This window comes from Chelonia mydas, chromosome 2 (assembly GCF_015237465.2).
Source record: "Chelonia mydas isolate rCheMyd1 chromosome 2, rCheMyd1.pri.v2, whole genome shotgun sequence".
In the NCBI taxonomy this organism is placed as follows: Eukaryota; Metazoa; Chordata; order Testudines; family Cheloniidae; genus Chelonia; species Chelonia mydas.
The window spans coordinates 94,471,029-94,495,107 of record NC_057850.1 but is presented as its reverse complement, the minus strand read 5'-3'; the positions used below and the strand labels follow the sequence as shown (position 1 = coordinate 94,495,107).

Sequence of the window (24,079 nt, the reverse complement as noted above, 5' to 3'; positions counted from 1 at the left end):
TTTTTTTTCCATTTAAAAAACAAACACAGTTATGAAGATTTCCTACAACAGCTTTTCTACTTGTTTTAAAATACCACAGTTAGTGAGCCCTGAAAATACAATAAAAATTATGCCATTTGGAGTAGTCTGGTACAGCAGTCTTGAGAATTGATTCATCCAACATTTTTTTTTATTTTATTGAACACAGTAATAACACCAAGATGATCCTTCAAGTCACTTTTATCTTTTATATGACTTTCATAGGAAGAATTATGTAACTGTTTCTCAAAAGACTTAATAAAGGTTTGTCACTTATGCCCTTTTAGAGCTTTGTATCATCAGAATAGAATTATCTTTTGTAGCTTCAGGCATTAAATATGATAATAATACTGTATTATGAGGTACTGGTAACATTTTTTAAAAAGTTTTTTTCCCCTAATTTCAAATTTCCCTGTCTGGCCACATGCCTGGAGATTTTATACCCATTTTGTGTTGGCGTTGCTCTTCAACCATATATATTAATAAGACTATAAAATGATAAATAATTGACTTGAGAATGTAGTTAAACAAGGTGGCTTAGAAAACAACTCTTAATTGCCACTATTTTCCCACTTTGCCTCCCACACAATCATAGCATAAGAATTTTAAAAATCTTTACACTGCAACCAACCAGTCTCAGCATGAGACGTCTAGCACCAACGCTCTACCCATCTTCCCTCTGGTTTCATTTGTCACCAAGACATTCACAAAAATCTCAGGCAACACGTTTGGTTTGGGTGCTAGACAGGTAAATCTGGAACGAGTGAGAGTGCCCTTCTTTCCACATCAGGGTGGTCATTTTATATCATTTTCAGGTTTTTTGTGTTTGGCAGTCTTTTGAACCAGGTCAAATTAGAATATGCAGTTTCGCTCAGAGGGGTTGAGGCTCCTCTGGATTTGCTTTAATCACTCCCCAGTGATTTTAGTTCCTGCAAGAAACTACTGTAGCTCTCCCCGAAGCCCATGCAGATACATATAACACTTATGAAGTTGATACAATGGTCTTTCTGAATATTCCATGATTCTATAACTCAGGTCACAGGTTGACAGTTCCTGATAGTTCAGTTTATTACTTTTTCCCAGTCACTGCATAGCTTGTCCTGTTTCAAGACACAAATTATCTCATTCACACCCCCTGGATAACAAGATAAGTGAACAGAAAGTCAGTCACATTTTTCCCCCATGAAAATAAACCATTGGTTTCCCAGTTCTCCACAGGCTGAGGGTATGCTTCCTAGCTGCAGTAGAGAATCAAAGAGCCAAGTTCCTGTGGAACTGATTTTAATGTTGCTGAGATTTAATGTAATTGAATTCTATGTATGATTATGTTAGGGTGCCTAGAGCCATGGTGCGCAACCTGCGGCCCATCAGGGTAATCTGATTGTGGGCTGCAAGACATTTTGCTGACATTGGCCGTCCACAGGCATGGCCTCCCCCGCAGCTCTCAATGGCTGCGGTTCACCGTTCCCGGCCAGCATGAGCTGCAGGAAGTGGCAGCCAGCACGGCCCTGGGGCCTGCCGCTTCCCGCAGATTCCATTGGCCAGGAACGGAGAACCATGGCCACTGGGAGTTGCAGGGGGGAGTGCCTGTAGATGGTCAATGTCAGCAAAATATCTGTCGGGCAGCAATCAGATTACCCTGATGGGCTGCATGCGGCCCGTGGACCGCAGGTTGCCCACCACTGGCCTAGAGTCTGGGATAGGTGTCTATTATTTTTTAACTCTAAAATAGATAAATAAAACTAATAGACTCACTGACACATACCACCTATCTACCTTTGCTGCTGATACCCCTGAACTGGATCCTAGAAAGCCACAGCAATTTTTTTTCCCTTTTACCTCAAAATTTACTTCTCTGTCAGGTTATCCCTCTGATTTTGAGTAGTTTTATGGATACTACTCATGTGAATGGAGTTAAGCACATGGATAAATGTTTGCATGACTGGGGCCTAAATGTGCATATCCAATGCTATATTGCCTTTTTGCAATCTCCCTTCCCAATATTTATTGTTATCCTTTGTGGTGTTACGTCTAATTTAGACTGTCTGCTCTTACAGAATGTCATTTTATTTGTCTGTAATGCTCTGTTACGTGTATTCATGGTACTGTATATTGTTTAATAATAATTAAGGAAATGTATAGCTTTAAACAATCTAGTACAACTTAAACAAATGTGTGTTATCAATTAATAAGAAATGTGCAACTTTAAAGACTTAAATCATTTTTTTTAAGTGTAACGCACCAATGGATATAGTCATATACTTGTGTGGTTTCAAAACAAGAAAGCTAGTGTACTTTGAAAATACAAAGCATTTGGTGTCTCACTAATGATAGGTGATTTTATGAACCACAATACCCAAATACACTTAGAACTTTATTCATTCATCATGCCAGGTAACTGTTCAATACATAAATTGCTTGAAGTTTGGCTTTAAAGTGTCTTGAGATTTTAATTGTTTTTTGCCTCTCTCTTTCGCGTGACAGCATCACTCCCCTAGCAAATGCTTATAGCAACACTTGGCAAAAAACAGAATCCGTGTCACTGCTTGCCTTAATAATGTCCCATAGGTATGTTTACTTGTTCTACAAGCTTAGCTGAAAACCTCAAGAGTCTCTGGACCATCTGGGCACAAAACCCAGACAAAGACAAATAATAAATCATCACCAAAACCTCTGTAAACAACAACACAATCAAAACTTCCAGTATTGGTTACTTTAAAAAAATGCAACACATTCCCTTTAACATAAGGCTTACTATTTATTGCTGTATCTTAATCCATCTTCTGAGTCATTGTTTCATATACAGCTTGATTTCCTGAAGCTGGAGATGTGGTAGTAATTGCTTACCTGACTCACAGGCAAATGTCTTTGATGTCTCATCATGAAAAATAATTGCCACTGCATGCTTCTTTGTCTCTCTAGGCAGTCTGGTTATGTTTTTGATGTTATGAAGCTCAGTTACCTTGAAGTGAAGAGAAACATATTTTAGACCAGTGTATAAATAGTACAGAACACTCACCCCAGATGTTCAGTTTTCACTACAATCACCACATTGTCGGATAGCCATCTGAATTCATTTTCTTGTAGCTGAGAAACAATATACAAGTGTGTCAAGTCAACAGCTGCAGAATTGTCTACAGAATTTATCTTCTGTCAAAAATATATGGTCTTATTTTTTTTTTCATTTTATGAGAATGTGCATGAAAAAGTATTAACATATTCTTTTTCATCTAGACTGGCTTTGTACTCTCCCTATAATACAACAAACTTCTATGAACATACAAATTGGCAAATCTGTTGCAGAATTTGTAGCCAGTATGTTGCTGTTAAAGAAATAGCAGTATCTTATTAGCCAAGGGAAGCAGCCAATTCATTGTACCAATTAACACCATACACCTTCATACCGACACTGTGTCATTTATCTTTAAAGTGGAATTGGCAGCTCCAGTGCTGTCCTTGTCAAAACTAGAAAGTCATAATTCTAACTTTAACTATGGATCCAAAAATTGAGAAGGTCCAGGAAACACTTAGCAAGAAGAAATTAGCCATAATATAATAATTGCATAAACAACGCAATATATATTTTCCCATCATTTAATTCTCATGGATATCTTGAATTAACACTAAATAGGAGAAAAATACCCAGAAAAATACGAGTACTACTGGTACTGCCTAGTAAGTAGCATTTCCCATTACAAGGCCCTGATTTTAGTTCCTCATAACTTTGTGAAACTTTAACCATTTAGGCTGAAATTTTCCAGGCCAGGTGTCTCCCTCATGCTGAATTGTTTTGAAAATTTTCAGCCAAAACAGTTCAGCCATTTATAAAAAAAAAGATGCTAAGGATTTTACTCATAACAACAAAATTCTGGAGCCCTTTTCTATGGACAGCTCTAGCACTCACATTCAAGGACTAGAAATTTGGCAGGGAGATGGCCTATATGTCAGCAATGGGCCTGTTACTGTCCACATGAAAATCTGCCCAAATTTGGCCAATTTATAAGCATTTGAAAAAATTCCCTTTTACACATGTTCAGTGGAGACTTAAAAGATTTTAGCTGCTAAACTCTAAAAAAAATTCTATTCACGCTGAGCATGTTCCAGCCCAAGGATACAAAGGACCTTCCCTATACTTGCTTGTCTGGGTTGCTATAGGCTGTGAGGGTCTGGACTCCGGACCTGAGAGAAGGGAGTTTGTCTCATGAAAGCAATGACACCCCTACTCCCAATGCCCAGAATGCAGAGGTTACAGGAGCTAGACCAGCTGGGAGCAGTAGATTGCAGAAGGAAAATGATCAGGATGAGAGAGGGTAGAGAGTGGTACTGAAGGCTGGTAGTAGGGGAAGAGAGGGAAACTGGGTTGGAAGTTGGGGAAGAATATGACTGGTTGGGCAAGGTGACTGGATTGGAATTCAGTAGGTGATAGGGGAGACAGATTGGTGAGGAGTTGGAGAGAAACTGGAATGGCTAGAAAAAGAGACTAGGACCAAGAACCATGGAGTGGGGAAGGGAGAACGTGAAGATGGAGGAGAGGCAGATCTGATGAGGAACCAGAATAAAGGGGAAGAACTAGGACTGGCTGGGAAGACTGGGATAAGGAGTTGGGGGGACATTAAGATTGGATGAGGAATCCAGGGAGGGAGATTCGAATTGTTAAGCAATAAGGATGATAAAAATTTGTAGAGATAGCGATGGGGAACAGGACAAGTCATGACTGAGGCAAGGAGATTGTGCCTGGGATGAGAAGCCTGAGGAGTGGGGTCTGGGACTGGATAGGCAAGGTGAATGGGACTGGAACAAGACGAAAAGGGGAGTGAAGAAATAAGACGGGCACAAAGACAGGTTGGAGAGGATGGTGCACCAGGGTTTGTGCCCACTAGAGCACACTCGCTTCCGCTGCCTGGAACAGAATACCAGATTCCTTAAGACTCATCAAATTTTTACTGTCAGCAAATTTCTGTCAAACTCAATGGCAAAGGGTCCCATCTCTCTCTAGCAGTGGTCCAAAGACAAAATGGAAACCTACTCCTGCTATCAGTTACTCTTTAGGTCAAGTGGCAGAGGTCTGCGTGGTTGATCTAAAGGTTCCAACCCTGCTGATGAACCATGTGGGAGTCAATATGATGCCATATGATGGAATTTCAGGGTTTTCCCCCCCCATTTGTTCTAATAAAAACCTTGGAAGTTGTACACAGAAGAACTATGTTAAAAGAACATTACTGAGACCTAGTCTCCACTGGCAACCCCTCCTAGTGAATATACACTGATACTGGAAAAAAGGTTCCTTTGCTGAATGCATCCGATGAAGTGAGCTGTAGCTCATGAAAGCTTATGCTCAAATAAATTTGTTAGCCTCTAAGGCGCCACAAGTACTCCTGTTCTTTTTGCGAATACAGACTAACACGGCTGCTACTCTGAAACCTATAGATTACACTGGTTCCCCAAATAAAATAAGCTCTACCGACAAAAAAAAAAAATCTCTGCTTTTGCTGTGTCTACACTAGGATTTTTGCCACTTTAGTAATGCTGTTAAAAAAACAAAACAAAACCCTAACTGACATTACTATACCGGCAAAAGTTTCTCATGTAGACTTAGACTAAGGTCGTAAAGTCAAGCACTCGAAAGTTGGAAATGCAGAATTAAGGTTACCTGTGCAACCTTAATTAGCCCCCTTGTGAGTATCCATTATGATACAGTTTTTAACTACATGAGCACATACTATATATTCCACAAGACCCCTACCTCTGGGCACAGGATGGACATTGCTCACTGAACAAACAGCTATTCAATATTTTATTTTATCTTCATTGTTCAACATATGGCCCTAGATCTTATGTACTGCACACCAATCAAACACTGCTCTGCAGACATAATTATTCATTTCTTCAGTTTTTTTTATGGCGCTCATCACCATAATATCTGAGTACTTCATAAAGCGTTCATTTAATATTCACAATACTCCCCCACCTCCGTGATGTGAGGGGATGGTATTATCCCTGTCAAGTTTCCTTCCTCACTCTGAACTCTAGGGTAGAGATGTGGGGACCTTCATGAAAGACCCCCTAAGCTTATTCTTACCAGCTTTACTTAAATGCTGCTACCACCAAAGTGTTACACAAAGAACAGGGGAAGTGCCCACTTGGAAACGTATCCCCCCCAAAATATCCCCCCAAGCACTACACCCCCTTTCCTGGGGAAAGCTTGATAAAAATCCTCACCAATTTGCATGGGTGAACACAGACCCAAACCCTTGGATCTTAAGAACAATGAAAAAAAGCAATCAGGTTCTTAAAAGAAGACTTTTAATTAAAGAAAAAATAAAAGAATCACCTCTGTAAAATCAGAATGGTAAATACCTTACAGGGTAATCCGATTCAAAACATAGAGAATCCCTCTAGGCTAAACCTTAAGCTACAAAAAGACTCAAAAACAGGAATATACATCCCATTCAGCACAACTTATTTTCTCAGCCATTTAAACAAAACAGAATCTAACGCATATCTAACTAAATTGCTTACTGACTCTTTACAGGAGTCCTGACCTGCATTCCTGCTCTGGTCCCGGCAAAAGGATCACACAGAGAGAGAGACCCTTTGTTCCCCCCCCCCCCCAGCTTTGAAAGTATCTTGTCTCCTCATTGGTTATTTTGGTCAGGTGCCAGTGAGGTTATCTTAGCTTCTTAACCCTTTACAGGTGAAAGGGTTTTTCCTCTGGCCAGGAGGGATTTAAAGGTGTTTACCCTTCCCTTTATATTTATGACAATCCCATTTTACAAATGGGAGCTGAAGCATATGGAGATTATGGTCAAAAGTATCCACTAATTTGGGGTGCTCAATTACTGACACCTGTTGCCTCCAGAGAGGCGCCGCAAAGAAGGAAGGGGGAAAAATGCATTAATTAATGGTGGGAGGGGAGGAAGTGCAGAATCCAATAACTGAAGGGCAGGAAGATGCCAGAATTTAATAAATGAAGGGGAACCCAAAATTAATTCACTACAAGATAGGAGAGTGGATAAACTCCCAGGCTCATTAATTAGGAATAGGATTTAGAGCTCAGAAATCATGAGTTTGACTGAGTGGAGAGAGTCCAAATTAACTAACTGAGGTGTAGGTTAGTTCTCAGTGTGTGATTATTGGTCTGAATTTATTAAATTATTTATTATCAGCAATCCATGGACAGAGGGGTGGGGAAATAAGTTGCACCCATACTCTGAGCCCCTCTCAACTTCACCACAGAGCACTTGGATGCCAGTGATGCGGAGAAAGCCCTCACAATCTGGCACCAGGACTACGGCCAAAATGCAGGTGGGAGGATCATTCGAGAGAAGGAGTGGCTTTCTCTCTTCCCCGACTTCTCTAAACCCCACCCAAGCTAGCGATCTGGTTATTTATTGGTGCGGGAGTGAAGATGTAGTTTAGACAGATGTGGCTTTGGAGGATTTGTAGCCTTGGAAGTGTGATATCTCAGGTACTTTTCACTATGGATAGAAAAGTTGGGCCTATAATTTTAAAGGTGTTTAGTATGCAGATATGTGGCTAGTGAGGTTTTTCAAAGGTGCCTAAGTGCCATTGACTTAAGATTAGGGGTTCAGAATCTAAATAGATAAGTAACACTATAACATGAAAGAAATATAGATGACCCTAATTAAATGGGGAAAAGCATATGAAGTAGACGGTGTTGGATGTATCTGTATAAATGGTTATGAGAACAACGTTCAGAAAAACCCAGTATAATATGCACTAAATGAACAATGGAAGATTTCTCTCTCTGGAGCAGGAGGAAAGGAAATACTAGATAATAATCTTCAAAAGCTTTGAATGGTGACAAGATGTCATAAACTGCATCAAGAACTCTTTAAACAACCCTTCAGCCAGAGATACAAGTTATGCTAGGTAGTGATTTTTTCCTTTATCACTTGAGGATTAAAGATTATCAAAATGATCCTGCAGTAAATAGTTCCTGAGCTGCCTTTGATAAAAAAATAGATTAAAAAAAATACTCCAATCTAGGCACCGAAACTATATAAGAATTTTGATAGTAACTCAAATTTTGTTCAGAGACTACTATCAACAAAACTCTGAAGATATATTTAGCCATCCACACAGAAACAAAAGATTTTACTTGTCTCTCATACTAATCAGTATATTAAATTATATCATGCAACAAATAATTGTATTAAAATACATCAGCAATAGAAAAAACAGTGTCAGTCACACACAGAGTAGCATTTAACATTGCCAACTGGAAGTAAGCAGGGGGTGAGTCCTTCTGTTTGACTCACTGGGAAGAAATGCTTTGATTTTCATAAAAAGAAAAGGAGTACTTGTGGCACCTTAGAGACTAACCAATGTATTTGAGCATAAGCTTTCGTGAGCTACAGCTCACTTCATCGGATGCTCACGAAAGCTTATGCTCAAATAAATTGGTTAGTCTCTAAGGTGCCACAAGTACTCCTTTTCTTTTTGCGAATACAGACTAACACGGCTGTTACTCTGAAACCTTTGATTTTCATGGGACTCAGATACACACCTTAGAAGCAGGGCAATGGGGGACCATTTTCTGCCACATTCTCTTTGTCCTTTACATTGTGCTATGATCAGCACTGAGCCACCATGGTTCTCCAGATTTTCAACAGACTGTTCGTAAAGTTCCTTGTTTTGGTGGGTCAAGTACAGCTGCATGAAATTCACATTTGGTTTCATGGGATTTTGATTCCTAGAATGTCGTGGGCTTCCTGCCACTCATATTGGTTGTACAGGGCAGGGGGTTAATTGGTTGTTGAATAATGCATAATTTCATGTAGAAAATGTGCTTATTTTTTCCATAAAATTCATGAAATTTTCTATGGAAATGGGCCTATTTTCAACACCGTAAAAAATATTTGGAGTTGTTTTGTATTTAATTACAAATGTTTCCCCTGTATAGATTTCTGTTATTAGAAACCTTTCAAGGTTTAGAGCCTGTTCTCAGGATTTTTCTTGGTCAATAAAAAGAATTCTACTACTGAATTTTTTAAACAGCTACTTCTTTTCCCACTAAAGGGACATTGCCTATTTGAAATCCAGCCATTTTCCGAAAGTGGAGTTACAATTACTTTCAGGTACTCCCAACTGCTCCTGACCCCTCCTAATGACATTTGAGGTTTTCAAGTCACATGTTTTCATTTTTTAAAAGTATTTCTCACCCATTGGGGTATGAGATTCCCACACAAATATTGGGGCAAACTGACCAAAAGGCTACACAAGTGAAACTGACTACAGAGAAATAGTGAGAGTGACCATACTCAAAGTACTGCCAAGTGCATAAAATGAACAAAACTGAAAAAAAAAAAAAGAGTCAAGATGTTTCCTGCATTCTTTAATCTTTGACTGACATCAATCTCAGACGAAACTGTCCAGTTAACTGATGCAACAAGAATCACCTTAGCAATGGTGGTGGAGCCTTCCCAAAAGTGTGTGGATCCCTGGGTGGGTCTCTGCCCCCTCCGTGGCCCCACCCCCAGCCAAGCTGGAAGCTGGAGCAGGCTGGGAACCACGGACCCTCCACCTGCCTGGGGTAGGGAGGACAAGAGCATCCCCCAGCTCTTGTCCATGCCCAGCAGCCCCCCTGCTCAGGGTTTGTGGCTCCTGCACAGCTCTCCCCAACCCGGCTCCAGCCAAGGGATGGGGCCTTGGAGCCACAGCCTGTCCATGGTAACTGGGTGAGGGGCCCTGGGGGCAGGGATATGGGGTGCTCTCTGCCCCCGCACTTCAGCCACTGCAGGTGGAGGGTCTGCGGTGCCCCATGCTGCCCAGAATCCCTGGCTGGGCTCCAGCTGCTGGCGAGGTGGGATGGCCCATGGCAAAATGTGGACGGGCCAGGCCTGTCCACTTTCAAAAAGTGAGAGGGCCATGGCCCCTCCGGTTCCAGAGCCCTTACACCTTATAAAAGAAAAGAATCCAGTTTTCACATCATTTTGCTTCTGGCACTTTAGTAATTCCCTCTGTTCATAATGGGTCAGGTCCTCAGCCCTCTTTCAGCAATGCAAAAAGGGATAGAAATTTGTCTTTAAAAGCCTGTTGGGGATTATCCTTATATCACTGTCAGAAAGTTAGTATTGCTAGCTCTTCATCAGCTTCTCCTGGCAGCTCAACTTGTACTGAGGACCAGATAAGTTCATGACTGCTCTTAGCATCAAAATCTGGAAAGCCAGTAGAAAGCAACTTATGCCTCTGTACTCAAGTGTGCTAAGTGCAAGATCTTAAGTATCTAGTTCTGCTTGTGTCCACACTTAAATTTGTCTTCCACTGCTGTAAGTGGCCTATTAGGCCAATATAGTAATATCACCTCCCCAAGCAGCATTGAGCCAAGGTCAAGGTACAGAGATCAACATAGCTGATAGGTAGACACTGTGTTACCTGTGCCAAGCCTAATAGTCATCCAGCAGCTGTCCCAGAATGCCCAACACTGACTGCTCTGGTCACCATTGTGAACTCTACTGCCCAGGGGTTATGAAGACTGGAAGCTATCCCTCTCCTTTAAAGACCCACAATTTTTTGAAATTCCTTTTCCTGATTTCCTGTCTAGCAGCTCTCCATTGTTGTGTGCATCTGCCCAGCTGACCATGCCAGCTACGTGCTCCAGACATGCTCCAGCCTGGAGTAGACAAGAGATATTGGATCTCTTGGGCCTGTGGTGAGAAGAGGCTGTGCAAGCACAGCTATGGACCTGCCATGGAAACGTGGATATCAACAAGCAGATTGCTCAGCCTGCCCCTGGTTCCTGATTATTTTCTGTGACTTGACCCTGGGCACCAGGTCCTGGTTCCAGACTATGGCTTGACCCCACCCCTTCAGCTCTGGACCCAGGTTATTGACTGTGGCTCGACCTCCTTCTCCAGTCCATCTATGGACATGACTGTCTGGCTGTGGTCCCTGACACCCACTCTCATGAAAACTCCTCTTTCTCATCCTTGTGTGTGCCTGTGCGCAATTATATTTCTCAAAATATGCAATGTTGTTGTACTTGTGTTGGTTCCAGGACAATAGAGAGATGTGGGTGAGGTAATATCTTCTATTGGACCAACTTCTTGTCTCTCCCACCAACAGATTTTGGTTCAATAACAGAAACACCTTGTCTTTTTCATATTTCTCAATGGCTTTCATTACAGGCCTAGTATGAAGTCTTTCTTTTACCTCAGATTGTTTTTTCCCCACTCTACCTGTCAAGCCATCTAAGAGAATGCCCTTGTGAGAGTTGCTCCATTGTTTGGAAGTTAGACCAATTCAGCCCTAACAGCTTGCAATCACTGGTCTTATGATTGTGGGGGGAGGGGAAGTGTTGAAACGATGCTCCTCCTGACATTCCACCTGGTCATCTCAGAAATCCTATAACACATTTTGGGATATAGAGCAATATATATTAACAAGCACTACCACATTCATCAAAAAGTAGCTCTGCCACATTCAATATGTTCAACTGAATGGTCTTTCCTAGCCTCATTGCCTACGAATCTGTGAAAAAAATACAAGGAAAAAAGTACAGTTTTTGCTTTCTTGTTCAACGGACACTCAGGTTCACAGTCATCAGGACACTGGTGTTCCTATGACTGTGACAAAAACTTAATATTAAGAGTATTTTCCTTACATTATAAATCAAAAGCCATGAGTTGGCCCACTTCAGAAAGCTTGCACACTAGATTATTACTTCTATCCCTCGTGTAAACAATGTCGACTGGCCAGCCTAATGCATAGTCAAGCTACTTTAGGTATCCCCAGAATGTTTTTGTTGTTGTTTAGAATGGGTAATTTTGTTCTAGTGATCAGTCACTATGATCATCTATTGGTACTCCACTACATATTAGTGTACGAGTTAACACTACTGCCGATTTTTCTATTAAGTCAGTATCTATTTCACAGTAATATGGCCCTTGTTTCTGCAGCACTGACTGATCTCTATTATGTCTAGTGATGTTTCTGAATCCAGAATCTTGTTCTTTTTCAAGCCAGGTCTCTGATGCAATGTCTCACAATGCTGTCCAAAGACCAATTTCAGATGGTATATAGAGCTATTTCTGTTACAGGGATTAAACATATGGAAGTCTTGAAATTCTTGATAGCACAACCTAGCATTCTTTATGCAGAGATGATGTGTAACTCTTGATAGTGTGTGTGTGGGGAGGGGAGGGCCACCACCTGCTGTGTAGGGCCGGCTCTGAGTCAACAAGAAACCCATACACAGGAGTTGGGCAGCCCCAGCCCTGCCCCAAGCCCTTGGAGGCTAGGTGGTTTCCAGATGTGGCTTCCAAGCCCCCCTGTCTCTCCCCCACCCCCACAGCCAGGGACTCTTGCGCATTAGCCACCCTGTGGCCCTGGTTAAATCCCCCCCAGGTCTCTGTGCAAGACACGAACATACATCGGGGCAGGTGCCCGGCCTCACGGGCTCCTGCAAGCCTCTGGCAAGTGCGGCATTTGCCTCCCATGCACAGACCCATTGTGGCTGGAGGGTCGCTGTAGGTCAGCACCAGGGTGACAAAGGGTAAACGGGGACAGCTCGCTATTGCTGACATCCCTGTTTTGAAATAAACTACTGTGCAATCACATATTTAGAACCCACTCCCTGCAAAAAAAGAAATACAAATAAAAATATAAGGCAGAACTCTGGGGGAGCACATGGTGTTGCCTCTGTCTGTAAGGGTTTCCAAAGCCTTTTTAGACAAACTAACCCCCCCATCCAAAAAGACACTACACAAGAACAAGCACCTTAAACATCCACTCCCATGTCTTCATTGGGTGTGTCTTTGGTATGAATTCAATTGTGATCATATTTGAAAATGACATCGAAATAGGAGAGATAATAAACCCACAAATCTGAAGAATTGTCACAGATGAAGTGTCACTAGAGGAGGTTTTGGAATTAATTGAGAAACTTAACTGTAACAAGTCACCAGGACAAGATGGCATTCACCCAAGAGTTCTGAAAGAACTCAAATGTGAAATTGCGGAACTATTAACTGTGGTTTGTAACCTGTCCTTTAAATCAGCTACTGTACCCAATGACTGGAAGATAGCTAATGTAATGCCAATATTTAAGAAGGGCTCTAGAGGTGATCCTGGCAATTACAGACCGGTAAGTCTAACGTCAGTATCGGACAAATTAGTTGAAACAATAGTAAAGAATAAAATTGTCAGACACATACAAGAACATAAATTGTTAAGCAAAGGTCAACATGGTTTCTGTAAAGGGAGATCATGTCTTACTAATCTATTAGAGTTCTTTGAGGGGGTCAACAAACATGTGGACGAGGGGGATCCAGTAGACATAGTGTACTTAGATTTCCAGAAAGCCTTTGACAAGGTCCCTCACCAAAGGCTCTTATGTAAATTAAGTTGTCTTGGGATAAGAGGGAAGATCCTTTCATGGATTGAGAACTGGTTAAAAGACAGGGAACAAAGGGTAGGAATAAATGGTAAATTTTCAGGATGGAGAGGGTAACTAGTGGTGTGCCCCAAAGGGTCAGTCCTAGGACCAATCCTATTCAACTTATTCATAAATGGTCTGGAGAAAGGAGTGAACAGTGAGGTGGCAAAGTTTTCAGATGATACTAAACTGCTCAAGATAGTTAAGACCAAAGCAGATTGTGAAGAACCTCAAAAAGATCTCACAAAACTAAGTGACTGGGCAACAAAATGGCAAATGAAATTTAATGTGGAAAAATGTAAAGTAATGCACATCGGAAAAAATAACCCCAACTATACATACAATATGATGGGGGCTAATTTAGCTACACCTAATCAGGAGAAAGATCTTGGAGTCATCGTGGATAGTTCTCTGAAGACGTCCACGCAGTGTGCTGCCGGCAGTCAAAAAAGCAAACGGGATGTTAGGAATCATTAAAAAAGTGATAGAGAATAAGACAGAGAATATCTTATTGTCCTTATATAAATCCATGGTACGCCCACATCTTGAATAGTGCGTACAGATGTGGTCCCCTCATCTCATAAAATATATACTGGCATTAGAAAAGGTTCAGAAAAGGGCAACTAAAATGATTAGGGGTTTGGAACGGGTCCCATATGAGGAGAAATTAAAGAGACTAGGACTTTTCAGCTTGGAAAAGAGGAGACTAAGAGGGGATATGATAGAGGTATATAAAATCATGAGTGGTGTGGAAAAAGTGAATAAGGAAAAGTTATTTACTTGTTCCCATAATATAAGAACTAGGGGCCACCAAATGAAATTAATGGGTAGCAGGTTTAAACAAATAAAAGGAAGTTCTTCTTCACACAGCACACAGTCAACCTGTGGAATTCCTTGCCTGAGGAGGTTGTGAAGGCTAGGACTATAACAGGGTTTAAAAGAGAACTGGATAAATTCATGGAGGTTAAATCCATTAATGGCTATTAGCCAGGATGGGTAAGGAATGGTGTCCCTAGGCTCTGTTTGTCAGAGGGCGGAGATGGATGGCAGGAGAGAGATCACTTGATTATTACCTGTTAGGTTCACTCCTCTGGGGCACCTGGCATTGGCCACTGTCGGTAGACAGGATACTGGGCTGGATGGACCTTTGGTCTGACCCAGTATGGCCATTCTTATGTTCACAACACAAAGCCAAACTGGTGATATGAGCTTCACCATCCATCCCCTTTAATCTACTATAAAAAAAATCTATTATGCAAAAAAAATCAATCACACAAAAACCAGGGAATTAACAACATACATTCTTAACTTCACCATTCAGTTGCAATGTTTTTGGTTATACCTACTTCATTTATATCTCTGCATAAACTGTAAATTTTTCAGGACAGGTGCTTTGTTATTATGGTGACGGGATATACAGGTAAATAGATGGATCAATACACTGACAGTCTTCATATCTGTCTGTGAAGCACAGAACATATTGTTAATACTGTATTGTATTAATAATCATAATTAATAATAGAGCAGTGGGGTCTACAGGCAACAATAAGAGATTTGATTATAATAAATGTAAAATCCTACATACCAGGAGACGCAGTGAATTGCACAGATACAAAATGGGATGACTAACTAATAGCTGAACCAATCACACTGAAATGAGTTCATTTCCATTTTGTCTACTTAATACTCTACTAAAATTACTTTCTTATTCAACCAGGTTATACTGTGGAATTGAGATTTACAGGGGAGTGGAGAAATGTCTTAATATATGCCTTGCAAAGTTACAAAAGAGTTCAGCTGCAGTATTCATTTATGCAAATAAATCTTGTCTGTGTATATTACTCAAATCCAGGAACATGATCCTAAAATGATATATTTAAACATCTCACTGCTCCACAGTGAAGGCCTATTATAGTTAGAAAATAAAGCCCTATGACAAACAAAAACAGATAATGAAGACATGCAAAAACAATAAATAGAGTTATAGAAATGTAGGACTCAAGGGACCTTGGGAAGTTATCAAGTCCAAGACCCTTCACTGAAGCCAAGTAAACCTAGACCATCCCTTACCGTTTTCTGTCCAAGCTGCTCTCAAAAGCCTCCAGTGATGGGGGTTCCACAGCCTCCTTTGAAAGATTATAGTGAGAAAGGTTTTCCTAATATCTAACTTATATCTCCTTTGCTGTGGTTTAAACCCATTACTTACTGTCCTACCTTCAGTGGACATGGTGAACAATTAGTCACAGTCCTCTTTATAGCTGTTCTTAACATGTTTGAAGAAGTTTCAATTTGTGATCCACTATCACCCCCAGATCCTTTTCAGCAGTAGTACCACCTAGCTACTTATTCCCCATTTTGTAAGATTCCTAAATGAAGTTCTTTGCACTTGTCTTTATTGAATTTTATCTTGTCCAATTTGCCAAGATCATTTTAAATTCTAATCCTGTCCTCCAAGGTGCTTGAAATCCCTTCCAGCTTAGTGTCACCCGCAGATGTTATAAGCACTCTCTCCACTCCATTATCCAAGTCATTCATGAAAATATTGAATAGTACTGGATCCAGGACTGAGCCCTGTGGGATTCTACAAGGTACACCTTCCCAGTTTAACAGTGAATCACTGATAACTACTCTTTGAGTATGATCTTTCAACTTTTCCCTAGTATCATCAGAGGAAATTGAAAAACACCAAACATTTTATTCTTAGGCATGTCCTGTTTGCATCATTCTAAAAATGTGCCTGGTATCTGGAAGCGGGACAGGGAATGTTCTTGAGAGTCCATATACCTCACAGTATTTACATTGCACAGATTCCTGGAAATTGCCTGGACGGAAGGAAAGGTTTGAATTGACATGAATGGATTTCTATTTTCTAGCATGCCACTAGCTTCCTGTCACTACATTTCTATTAACAACAACGATAGAAGTAGAGGAAAAGGACAGCAAACTGTAAGTGTTCACCCTTTGCTATCTGAATAATGGCCCATATGCTACCATCTGCTGTGCAAGACCAAGCATATAATGACATGAGGAAGGGAAAACCAATGGAATGACAAAGGGCAGCAGCTCTGCTGCATTCTTACTTGGGCCCCAGAAACTGCAGAAGTCCCTCACTCCAAAAGGGACAACACTGCAAGAAATGGAAGGAGCAACTGCTAGATGTACAGTGATCCAAACAGAAAACTGCACAGTGCTTGAGTCAGCAGTAGCTCCCTTTACATGACTGAACCCTACTGACACCAAGGGGAGGTTGTGCTGGAGTTGCATAGCTTTGTGGCTCTAAAGGAGGCCATGTGGTCATTGAGAAGCAAGGAGACCTGAGGAAATGCAAAAGTCTGGGTTTACAGTGGGATGTGTGTCCCAGATCTGTGAATATCTCAGGATATCTGCAGAAGCTGAACTCAACCAATATGGGACAGCAAATCCTGCCCCGCTAACCAGAGCAATTAAGATGAAATGCATTTTTCTAGCTCCAGTGCAGCTTTTTATGGATAAGAGCACAGCGTGTGGCCAAGCGCAGATATGGAAGGCTGAAAAACAAGCTTGAACAAAAAAATATTAAAAAATCTGGATACTGCAAAACCTGTTTTAGAAGGAAAGTGACAAAACTGAATGGAGAACAAGAGAACAGATAAGATCACACAGAATTAGATGAGGAAGGTTGAAGAGAGTATCAACAAAGTAACTATGAAGGAAGAAGAACAGAATAGAGGAATGAGAGAAAATGTAAACCAAGACCAGAGCCTACTGACTGAGCGCACAGTTCTTTTCACCCTGCGGGGGAATTTCCCCCTGGGACAGGGGAGGCAGTAGTGCTAGTAATGCCATCCTCCAGGAGTTCTGCCAGGGAGACACATAGTGGCCTCCACCCTTGCTCCCCAGGGCATGCCTCCAGGCACTTGGACTGAAGAGAAAGGGTTGCAAGCACCTGCCTCCAGGCCCAACATAGACAGCCTCCATCCTGGCGAGCTCACATAACAGGAGGGTGACTCAAGCCTCATGAATGGAAAAAGCTGAGGAGAGAGAGACTAGCCCAAAATAAGTGAGAAAGAATAAACATACAAAACGTAGACAAGGTACAGTCAAGAAAGGCCACTACAAGAAAATTTGACTGGAGAAAATATGCACAGCTCAGAAAATGAACATTCTCTTATTTCCTATTGCCTTTTGATTTTAAAATTTGATCTTTTAAAACAACTGAAACATTCCAAAGATCAAAATTCTTCAGTTATTTTTGAGAATGCAATCTTTATTATTGTAAATTTTGAACTGAGTAAAAAATAAATAAAAATCTTTCATTTATTCTTAGGATTTAAATAATTTTAAAAAACCCTGGAAATTGTATTTATCATTTGAACCGTAAAACTGATTGATCCTCACCTTTAACAGAGCATCATTAATATCATCATTAAACTGACTCCCGGGAAATTCACCCTACCGCACCCTGTCACCATATGATGCAAAACCTGTCCAGCTACCATAAAACTTCAAACAAATCCATTCCAGAATTCTTTTGTCTTATTTCCATGAAATCTAAATTAAAAAAAAAACAACAACCATCATTTGATGGCGGGGTTTGCTATATATTTCACAACATATAGTAAGTGCTTCATAGTCTCTACAACTCAGGTCTACCAAATCTGCTTGATCATTGCAAATTATTCATGTAGACTGGCATTGATTAGGCAATAAGGCAGAGCCCTCATCACAGCAATGTCTCTTGAAGTATACTGCTGTAATGCTTCCAGAACTGAACAACTGCTGCATAATCCGTAAAATCAGCCAGCCACTGGGGTTACAGTGTTCCTGGCCAATAGTCTGCGGTTGTAAAATGGAGTTTAAAGCCTAGTTGTGATCTCTCTCATTTTAATCACCAATTATTATTTTTATAGCTACTGAAAAAAGAATTGCCTTTATACTTCAAAAAATACTTTGCAGACAAGATTAATCAACTGTAATATAAAAGCCCAACCTCCACAACTCCCCCCACCCTATATATTTTCCAAACTGTACCATTCATTTTGATTCACAAATTGAATATCATAGAACAATCATCTTGGTGCGTGATTAAAATATAAAAACCTCAGGGAGAACTGAGAGTTTGGAAATGTTTTAAATAAGCCATAACTTGATTAAAAGAACCTTGCAATTTAGAATCCAAATTTAGATTTGAAAAATAAAGTAGTTTTGAGGATGTGGGGAAGAGGGAGTTTAAAACAAAACCAAATATGAATAGCAAACATCTCATTCTCTTCTTTCCAAATTTCAATAAAGATGGTTTTTAAAACTGATCAGTCCCCTGATGTGATGGGAACACAAACACAATAGCATTGTGCTTTTGTCTGAGAAACAGAAATGGAAAACTGATCAGTTTAGTGTAATCATCCAAGCAGACAGTAATACATGAACTGCATAAATGGTGAAATTATTTCACTTTTAATAATATATTTAAATTACTACAGTATGACAATACTAGTAGAGTATGCCAGTCAGCTTCCATCTTTTATCCATCATAATGCTGTCCAATAGTCCATTTGGGTCCAAACTTTTCATAATTGATCTGAATGCAAAAGTATTTTTTTTTCCTCTGAAAGATGTATGAAATTTCAGTTTGAGTAAAATCAAAAGTAAATATACTTTTCCAACTTTTAAATGTTGCCCGTGGTTTGCTAAAAATGACACCATTTTCAGAACTCCAGATCTGTCACTAACAGCTATTTATTAAGTTTGAAGTTACTTTAGAACAAATTGTGACTAATAATTAACTTGTGTATGTATAGCAGAATATTTTCATTAGGGTTTAACAACATAATCGTCTTTGGAACTACTGAACTGCTGAATTCTGCTCTTTAAAATGATGTAAATCCAGACTCACAGTTTCCTTCAGTAGGAGTAGGTGTTGATTAACTTCTGAAATCATGCAACGTTCAGAGCATAAATCTGATTTACCCCATTTTAAATCAGGTGAGAATTTGCCCCAATGATTTTTAAAGGTTTAATTTGTCATGCGACAAATTAAAATGAGACACATCTGTGTGTATTGTGTTGGACTGGCATGGCTTTAACTGACTCCTGCAAAATTCAGGTATACAAAATTCACGGCATAATTTGCATCCACAATTTAAGTCTTTGAGTGGGTCAAGGTGCTCCATGTGGGTAGACTACTGAGCCTGCATATAGTATCACTGACTTCAAAAGGATGCTGAGATGCAGCCTCCGTCTCAGACTTCACCTTTGTTACTGATTCAAGACTCCACTATAGGCTGTCACAGCCCTTCAGCTCCTTCCAGGTTTCTGTCATCTGAAGATTTCACTTCAGATGAGCCTGAATCTCCAGTGCTTGAGGAATCGGGGCCTAGCATCTAGCACTGATGTGTCTCCTCACACAAGTAAATTAAGAGATTTGGGGCCTGATTCAGCAAATCATTTAAGCATGTGTTTAACTTTAAACAGAAATAGTTCTATGCACTTAAAATTAATCATGGACATAAATCTTTGCAGGATTGGTGATCTTATAAAATACATTGTAATAAATATAAAGTTACCACAATAAGGCTAACATTTTCAAAACACTTAAGGGCTTGACTACATGAACACTTAGTTGGTGGCAAACTGGGGTGTAAATCTAGCCCTCATTAGCCTGCTGCACATTATGTGTCTATGTGAACCCTGCTGCCACACACTAAAAGTTTTTTTTTACCAAAATTTGATCTACCCTGTTTGAAAGGGAATTAGATTAAAGTGCACTGTGGAACATTTAGTGTGTAGCAGCAGAGTGCACAGGGACTTTAAGTGCACAATAGGCCAGGGCAGGATAGATTTATACCCCAGCTTGCCGCAAAATAAGTGTTCTTGTAGACAAGCCCTAAGCAGTATGAGAGATTTTGGCTATATCTACTCCAACCATAGTGTGGACTATGTTAATGTGAACTACGTGTATCTTTTAGTTCATGCCACAGTATCCACCCTGGCCTGGAAAAGAGTGCCACACATCTTTGTGCTCTGCAATTCACATCCTGCAATGCAGTGTAGATACGTCCTAAGTCCCATTGTTAAGAGTGACGTAGGCACTTAGGACCAGGTCTACACTACACAACACAGCTACTGCCTCTCGAGGAGATGAATTAACTACGCCGCCAGGAAGCTCTGCCGTCGGCTTAGAAGCATCTTCACTAACGTGCTACAGCGGTGCAGCTGCACCAGTGCAGTTGCGCCACTGTAGCACTGTACATGAAGACAAGCCCTAGGAATCTTTAACTATAAGTGCAAAGTTTCAGAGTAGCAGCCGTGTTAGTCTGTATCCGCAAAAAGAAAAGGAGGACTTGTGGCCCTTAGAGACTAACAAATTTATTTGAGCAAAAGCTTTCGTGAGCGCTCACGAAAGCTTATGCTCAAATAAATTTGTTAGTCTCTGCGGTGCCACAAGTCCTCCTTTTCTTTTTATAAATGCAAAGGCAACCAATGTATGCATTTACAATCATTATAGTTGCCACGTACAAGAAATTAATCATATTATATTATTTGTGGAATTTCCTATAGTATATCCGAAAGCTACAATAATCAATTAGGTAAAAGATATAAAAGGTTTTTATACCAAGCATTTTACATTACAATATATGAAGCAGCACAAAGAAGTTAAAAATATTTTGCCTATCAGAATTCTGTACTAATTTCATTTAGAAGTTGTCTGAAAAAGAGGAGGATATTCTGTATTAGAAACCCAAAAGATACTGAGAAAGGAAGCACATGGTGGTTTGAGGAAAGTGAAAAAGACTCTGAAATGAAAGTACAACCCTTCGTCTGGGATTTCTGCATTTAAAAAAAAAAAAAAACATTTCTAGTATTTATTCTTCTAAAACTTCTTTTTATTGTTTCTATTGCATCTGTTTCAAAATTAAATGAAATTTATTAGCTGATTATATGAATATTCTTTTAGCTTAATTGTCATTGGGGATAAATTTGTTTAGAATATCTGTTATGACAATTATCTACAGCTACATTTTCAACCCTAATGCATTTTTAATAGCATTCTTCATCAGCCAGTGATTTGAATTTCAAATTTCCTTCTATGAAGTAGTAAAAATTACAGACAGAATTTCTGTAGCAATATTCATAATAAATTGTTCTTTTTTTATTTACTCTAGAAGGGCTCTCTTGCAGTAAACATACCAAATACATGAAGGAGCCTTTTAATACACATAAGGCTTGTTATATTTAGTCTCTGTTTATTACCACAGAGTGAAAGTGACAATAAACCTAAATGTCTTCCCCAGCATCATACTCCACCTTAATGTGTTTGGATGTGATGTCTGTACCTGTTTGCTATTAAGGAAATTTCTTGTTCGCATTCCCATTTGAGAAACCTAAATCTATACTCATTCCATGATTCGCCTAGCAAAATGCAATGTAGCTTTTAAGGGGGTCATTCCAGTTAAAAATCATACATGCTTAAAAAACAAAATTTCCTTACTGGTGGTACTGATAGTATGTTAGATGGTTAAGTTTGAAATAGTTCAAATTTACTTTTTCCTGTTTATGCTGTTCACTTCTCCTACTTGCATAATCACAAAGTAGTCAATTCCTTTAATGTGTTACACACTTTAAAAATAAAACAAAAAACCCTATGGTAAAAGAATATTTTGGTTGCAACATCAAGCATCCCAAAGCTAGGAAATATTAGAATTAAGGTTACCTCTGCAAGCTTTATTCATAACCTTGTGTGTATGCATTATGATACAGTCTTTATTACTTGATCACATTCTATTTTTTTTCCATAGGACCCCTGCCCTATTCCATGCACATGATGGATAGGGCTCAGTGACTGAGCAGTTATTGAACAATGAGCATAAATATTGAACGTGTGGACCATGCCTTTGCTGCACACTATTTAAACCCTGCCCCAAAGAAAGAATTGTTAATTTATCCATAGGATTTTCTATGCTGCTCATCAATACAGTATCTGAATGCTTCACAATCTTCACAACACATCTGTGTAAGGTGAAGGGTTGGTAATATCCCTATTTTACAGGAGTATTGGCACAGAGAGACTGAAGTCAAAATTTGTCCATTAACTTGGATGCCTGATATGAGACACATAGGACCTGACTTTTCAGCATACTTACCGTCAGACATTACTTTACGTGTTCAAAGCAAAGATCTCACTGACTTTAGTTGCAGCTCTAAGTGCTCCACACTCCAGCCAAGTCAGGCACCCAGAAAACAAGTCACGCATAATTCGTGATACCTCTGAAAAGTTTAGGTTAAAAATGGCCTGATAGGAACTTTGTGGCAGGGGAAGAGATAGGATCTAATTCTCCAGGGCAGTATTCAACTGCCTTAACTATGAGGCAATCTTTTCTCTTCATGCAATAATTCCATGTCATTCACTACACATCCTTCAAATATTACAAAAAATGAATAAAGGGTCTTAAAGAGAACAGCCTATTTAGGACGAAAGCAAACTAATCACGACTATGATCGTATTGCTCTTCCCCCCGCACCCCTTCCCCCTCCCCCCCCCCCGAGTACATACAAATCAGATACAGTAGTTTGGCCACCTAGGCCATCTGACTTGTTATTATTGAGACCTAATTGTTTTATATGAAAGCACCTGGTGAGCTAACTTTCCTTTTCTGTATATATTTTTTTCACTTAACTGCCCTGTCTACCTTACAATTAATTCAAAGCAAAATCCCCTATCATAGAATCATAGAATATCAGGGTTGGAAGGGACCTCAGGAGGTCATCTAGTCCAACCCCCTGCTCAAAGCAGGACCGATCCCCAATTAAATCATCCCAGCTAGGGCTTTGTCAAGCCTGACCTTAAAAATATTAAAGGAAGGAGATTCCACCACCTCCCTAGGTAACGCATTCCAGTGTTTCACCACCCACCTAGTAAAAAAGCTTTTCCTAATATCCAACCTAAACCTCCCCCACTGCAACTTGAGACCATTACTCCTTGTTCTGTCACCAGCTACCACTGAGAACAGTCTAGATCCATCCTCTTTGGAACCCCCCTTCAGCTACTTGAAAGCAGCTATCAAATCCCCCCTCATTCTTCTCTTCCGCAGACTAAACAATCCCAGTTCCCTCAGCCTCTCCTCATAAGTCATGTGTTCCAGTCCCCTAATCATTTTTGTTGCCCTCCGCTGGATGTTTTCCAATTTTTCCACATCCGTCTTGTAGTGTGGGGCCCAAAACTGGACACAGTACTCCAGATGAGGCCTCACCAATGTTGAACAGAGGGGAGCGATCACATCCCTCAATCTGCTGGCAATGCCCCTACGTATACATCCCAAAATGCCACTGGCCTTCTTGGCAACAAGGGCACACTGTTGACTCCTATCCAGCTTCTTGTCCACTGTAACCCCTATGTCCTTTTCTGCAGAACTGCTGCCTAGCCATTCGGTCCCTAGTCTGTAGCGGTGCATGGGGTTCTTCCGTCCTAAGTGCAGGACCCTGCACTTGTCCTTGTTGAACCTCATCAGATTTCTTTTGGCCCAATCCTCTAATTTGTCTAGGTCCCTCTGTATCCTATCCCTACCCTCCAGCTTATCTACCTCTCCTCCCAGTTTAGTGTCATCTGCAAACTTCAAACAATTCCACACAAGAGCAGATAATGGGACTACACATGTGTAATCATGTGCAACATTTGGGCCCAAATTT

At 40.3% G+C, this 24,079-nt stretch overlaps 1 protein-coding gene across 3 annotated transcripts in view; it reads right to left on the bottom strand.

Moving 5' to 3' along the window:
• DOK6 (docking protein 6) overlaps positions 1-24,079 on the bottom strand; it is a 437,516-nt gene that overhangs the window by 207,172 nt on the left and 206,265 nt on the right. For all 3 annotated transcript variants that reach the window (XR_006288609.1, XM_037892901.2, XM_037892902.2), the window contains exon 3: positions 2,866-2,980. Coding sequence is in view for 2 of the 3 variants with exons in the window: in XM_037892901.2 (XP_037748829.1) it covers positions 2,866-2,980 (115 nt within the window). In the remaining variant the exon portion in view is untranslated. The remainder of the gene's footprint in view (positions 1-2,865; positions 2,981-24,079) is intronic.